The sequence below is a fragment of the Agrilus planipennis genome, unplaced genomic scaffold (genome assembly GCF_000699045.2).
Source record: "Agrilus planipennis isolate EAB-ADULT unplaced genomic scaffold, Apla_2.0 scaffold1728, whole genome shotgun sequence".
Lineage (NCBI taxonomy): Eukaryota > Metazoa > Arthropoda > Insecta > Coleoptera > Buprestidae > Agrilus > Agrilus planipennis.
In genome coordinates, this window is record NW_020440378.1 from 1 (window position 1) to 5,323 (window position 5,323).

A 5,323-nucleotide genomic window follows, 5' to 3' on the forward strand; every position below is an offset into this window, starting at 1 on the left:
TAAATGACTAAAGATTAATGTTTTTAGAAGATAATAATGCAGCTATCAAAAGTAATTTACGTTAAAATATTAATTCACTATGCTAAAAGCAAAATTGGATACTTGCTTATGTATTTGAAACAACCAAAAATAATCGAAATCGTTTTCGGCAATTGTTTCGACGAATTGAAAATTGATATTTATATTGTCTATAATTTTGGAGTTTGTTGCATTAGCGGATGCATTTGTTGAGCTCTTTACTATCTAAGGTTTTACAGCTCGCAAATTCTTTTAAAACAGTTGAAGGAAATATAAGCCGTTATTTGACCTCTATACATTTCACAGCGATTGTACGTAGTATTGGTATGGTTTTACATGTGCAATGTACTTACCCGTAACACACATACATAAGCTAATTGTTTTGTTATTACAATTGTCAGTGGTATCTGTAACAGGCACTTAGAACAACATTATTTTGTAATTATTTCCGAACGAAATGGAGTACGTACCTTTTTGCCTATCGTCATCAATTTCTCCGTGAAGCAAAAGATCTCTTTCAATTTTCACTTGCTATAATATTCATTGGCTAATCGGCATGTTAACTATTTCACTGTATTAATGGTTAGAAAGTCTTAAAGACGTTTAATGACAAATTTCGGTTTCTGTTAACTCGATCTAATTGCTTTCTTCTCTGATATGGTTCAATAATAAAGATAGCAACAACTCGAGCAATTATAACGAATATTTCTTTGTACAGTTTGTTGCAAAAGCAACGGGAAATTTCTCAATTTAATTTTTATGTACGAGGTGTAGGGGCGAGTCCAGAATCACGTCATTTGGCCCAGTTGATAAGTATTTTGTGATGAAGTTCGAAAAACAAGCAAAATAAAATAAAACCGCGCTTCGTTAATCGTACCGGCCTTATTTATGCAAAACAATACAATTGTACGTCATCGAGTGTCGTTAGTGACAAACTTGCAGTTAATTATTATCACCACTTTCTTAAAATCTCCCTTATTACCATTGGGTTTTTAGGTATGTTAAGCTTTTGGAATAATGGGCAATGTTTTCAAACTTATTGTTATTAATATTAGCTAGATGAATACAATACGGTTTTTCTTTTGTTAGTGAAAATAAACATTTGCCATTATTCCAAAGTAATGACAAGGCGAAACGATGTAATTCTGGGCTGGAATATGTACATAATACATATGTAACAGTACAGTTTCGTTTCAGAAACAGCGGAACAGTATGTTTAATTTCATCAAAAAGGCGGGTACTGGGTCAATGTTAGATAAAGAGGACAAAGATAGGCGTAAAAGGGATAAAAAAGAGCGCAAGGAGAAGCAAAAGAAAGACAGATCTAGCATGTCTGCAGACGAAATGCTAAGACTCGACGAGGTACGTCTCATTTATTATTTTTTTTAAGACCCCGTATAACTCAATAAAACGTTTTTCTATTTTAATAGGGTCCTTCTCTCTATTGATTACGCTTTTTATTTCAAGGGTTGCAGTTAATTGTAATCTTGTTAGCATTCATTTGCCTTTTTTTTTCATTTTAAACTCGCATTTGTTCTTTTATCTTTCATAACGTTAGGATTTGTGTGAATTAGTGAGCGATACGTGAGAAGGTGAAATGTGCCTGCTTGTTCTTTTGGTAAAATAGGAACGCCTGTTGAAAGGATGAAGTAGGAAATATGGAGCTTTTCGTTATGAAAAAATTTCTATACGAAGTGGTAACTAAACAGTACTTAACAACAAACGCACGTAGGTTAGCTACTGCTTTTCTGCTGATTGTGTTGGGGTTATTTCTCTTTTTTCTTTTTTTTTTGTCGTACAATAGATCACACTGAAATTTTCAGGTAAGGAGGTCCCTTAAAATAAGAGGCCGTCGAAAAGACAAAGACAAACTACCGTTGGGCATCACTGCCGATTACACGGCAGATTTTCTGGCGTGTTTAGAAAGGGACGATTCTTACGGTCCGGCCACAACGCCATCCGTTCACGGCGGTGCCTATACCTTCTCGGATAGTTCGGAAACGAGCCTAAACTCGCTAAATAATCCTAACACAAGCTACCACCACCACCAACAACAGCAACAGCATCGTAAAGTTTTACCCCCGGTACCACCGAAGCCTCCAAAACGGGGTATCTTGAAGGGACCTCGTGTTAGCGTGACCCACGACTCTTCCTCCACAAACGGCACTAACGTTGTTAACCAACACAGTACATTGGTAAAAAACACGTTACAAAATGAAGTAATAAGCTACGAAAATATAACAAATGGAGTTGAGACATACAACGGTAGTAGTAGTAGTAGATATTTGTGCCGAAACAACGACACAACGATTTCAGCCACTGCCCCTACCCCTACCCCTATGACAAACCTTTTGACGGTGGTGTCCACGTCGCCCAGCGCCGATTCCTTGACAGACACTACCAATTCCTCTTTCGCTACACCTCCATTTTCACTAAGTCCTATAGGCGAAAGTCAGGGTTTCCACAGGTGGACTCGTAGTGGTAACCTGGAGGACGTCAATCTTCCGCTGCCTCCCATTGTACCGTTAAAGTTACCAAATCCGCGTGTCCTTACGATACAGCGCCAAAAAGCTCCACGAAACGATTTCGGTTTTTCATTAAGACGTGCGATGATCTTGGAACGAAACGTTGTCGGTAATAGTTGTAGTGGTGAAGTGATAATGCGTGCGGTCGTGTTTGCCGAACCTGGCACCATAGTGCAGCACAACAACGAGACCGGTCTTTTGCCGGGCGATAAACTTCTTGAAGTTAACGGGATCCATGTCGAAGACAAAAGTCGCGAGGAAATTATCGACATGATCAAAAGATCCAAGGATTTCGTCACAGTCAAGGTGAGATACTGGGATACTCATTTTTATTGGTCTCGTGACTTATTTATAATGTTTTTATTACACTATTATTATCAAGTATCAATGATACTGTTTATGCCGTGTGCGAGTACGGATGTTGATATTGAGTTATAATAGCAGTATTTTTAAAGTGCACTATGATTCGTCGTTAATTTATTACCAAATCCAGAAATGAATCGCTCAAGCCGATTACTGGAAAGCCTGATATCGTGCTGATACTACACAAGCGTATATCGAAATTGAAAAAAAAAAATGTAAGGGCTATAATTTGTCGCAAAAAGGAGCTACTTTTATCAATTTTGTTGCTCCTCTAGCTCAACGAAAACGATTGGAGGTCCTCTATCCGTCTCTAAAAATTGGACAGTATTTTTCTACCCCATTTCAAATTCGTGCGCAGCGTGTATTAGTGTACCTACATAGAAATTTTTGGGTAGCCAATTTATGTAATGATCACGAGACTCTCCTAATAAATAAAGTTAATTGGTTTGCTGTTATACAATTTTCTAAAGAGAAAATGCCAAACAAATGTTGCTGCTTTCTTCGCAATAATAATAATACTAGTATAATCTTTCAGTCCACTATTATTTGTCAGACCTTCGTTTTAATTCACTGTGCACATCTGTTTAATTTTTATACATTTTACTTTGGACTAGCGGAAAAGGCTAATTTTAAATTAGGTTCGTAACTGCTTTGTTACCCCAGTCGCGTAAAACTCGTTGTTTCACACATTGTTTTATGCATGAACATGCATTCTAATTAATGACATTTATTACAGTTCATTGACATTAGATTTTGATTCGTACTTGGATGATGGTACAAAATATTAAATAGCATACTGTCCGACCTAAATGTATTCTTAAAAACAGAGAAGTAGCAGCATTTTATTACGATAAATGTCTTGCTTTTAAATCAATTAGTAATAATTATTATTGGTAGCTATTAAAATTAAAATTGCAATGTACTACACATGCGTATGTACAGTAGTGAAAGTAATAAGTGTAACGTATGTAACATTTTATTTAACGTTGGCGCCAATTACGCGAATTATCATGTTCTAATTGCAAGGTAAAATTTGCTTACGGGAACAATTGCACTTTTTATGTATTCATAAAATGGCGAATGTCTGCCCATTTGTAGTACATTGCAAGGATAAACAATTATGCGGTATGAATAGACGAGAAAATTTTGGAGTTTTCTATACTTTAGCTAGGTACGTGGTAGTTATAATATCTTTGTTTGTTTTTTTTTTGTCGTTTTAGGTTCAGCCGGTGGCTGAGCTGAGTGAACTGAGTCGCCGGTCAGGTCACGATGGTCAAGAGTTTGTACTGGACGAAGTAAACATAAAAGGTGGAACTCTCAGGCGTTCCGGAAGCCAAAGATTTAATAAGTTGTCTAAGGTATGCCACGCCATGTGTATAATAAATATATGCCACATCTATTTTTTATGTAATATTGTTTATAATTACCATTAGGTACACATCTACTTCATACTTTCATCGTTATTATTTGGTAACCTCTTCTTGATCCAATAACTGTTTCTTTCTTTGTCGCATTTTTACGTAATACTTTGGCACAGTTCCTTCGCCTTCTCGAACATATTTAATATGTACCATCGTGTTTGATGTTGACCTGTTTAAATGGCAGGGAAAAAATGAGCGGAAATGTAGTACAACATGATGTTTTGTTTACTGGCGTAGTTCGTAACAGTTCGTTTTCAAGCCAACACATTGTTGAAAGTAGCAAAAAAGACAACAAAGTTCGAGAGGAGCATTGAGGGGTTTTGTCTGCATTTCCACGAGGTTTGTTTTTTTTTCATGATTAGTAGGTACTCCCACATCTTTTGTTGAAGTTTTTGGTCAGGAAACGTGAAAATTTTACAGATGAAGAGGAGGAACATTTGCATTTACAGCTCGACGACTGGCGGAATATTGTTTTAATATGTTGTATGCTATAAACATATGTTCTATTTAATCGACGAGGAGTTTGTTTTCTTGTGATAACCCTTTTTAGTGTCATGATTCGCTGCGAAAGTGATGCATTCCTAGTTGAAGCCGTACCCTTCGTGCCATTCTACAAGTGCGGAATGTAACTCAACAAGCAGCTGACTTTATTGAATCGAGGTCAAACTTCCTCAATTCCTTTCGGTTCTATTTTATTTGGTTTTCATTATGCCACACATACACGCACATTTTTTTATATTTCGTTCCTCAACTAGAAAAAGTGATATCCCAGAAAACAAAAGCCCAATTAATTCGAAACGATTTTATTATAACTATTTGTGTTAAATGCTTTTCGTGTTTTTTTTTTGTTTTTATAATGTAACGTCTTATGTCTAATTTCTTCATTTACCATTTCAACGTTACAATTTTTCCCGTCCTTGCGGATTCAGTGCAGGCGCCGGCGATCCTGCTGGTTGCTAGCACGTCACTTTCGCTAATCAACACCTTATCAATACC

The 5,323-nt window shown here is 36.5% G+C and overlaps 1 protein-coding gene across 2 annotated transcripts; it reads left to right on the top strand.

Moving 5' to 3' along the window:
* Nucleotides 1-6: 6 nt before the first annotated feature.
* On the top strand, nt 7-4,598 carry LOC108743939. Of its 2 annotated transcripts, XM_018479540.2 has the most exons (4): nt 7-1,014; nt 1,216-1,380; nt 1,842-2,849; nt 4,127-4,598. In XM_018479540.2, exons 2-4 carry the CDS (start codon nt 1,231-1,233, stop codon nt 4,337-4,339), a joined length of 1,371 nt encoding a protein of 456 aa, XP_018335042.1. In that variant the 5' UTR covers nt 7-1,014; nt 1,216-1,230; the 3' UTR covers nt 4,340-4,598. The 2 variants fall into 2 exon arrangements, with proteins under 2 accessions (XP_018335042.1, XP_018335041.1); XM_018479539.2 differs by having other exon boundaries at nt 8-1,380; nt 4,127-4,597.
* Nucleotides 4,599-5,323: the final 725 nt, after the last annotated feature.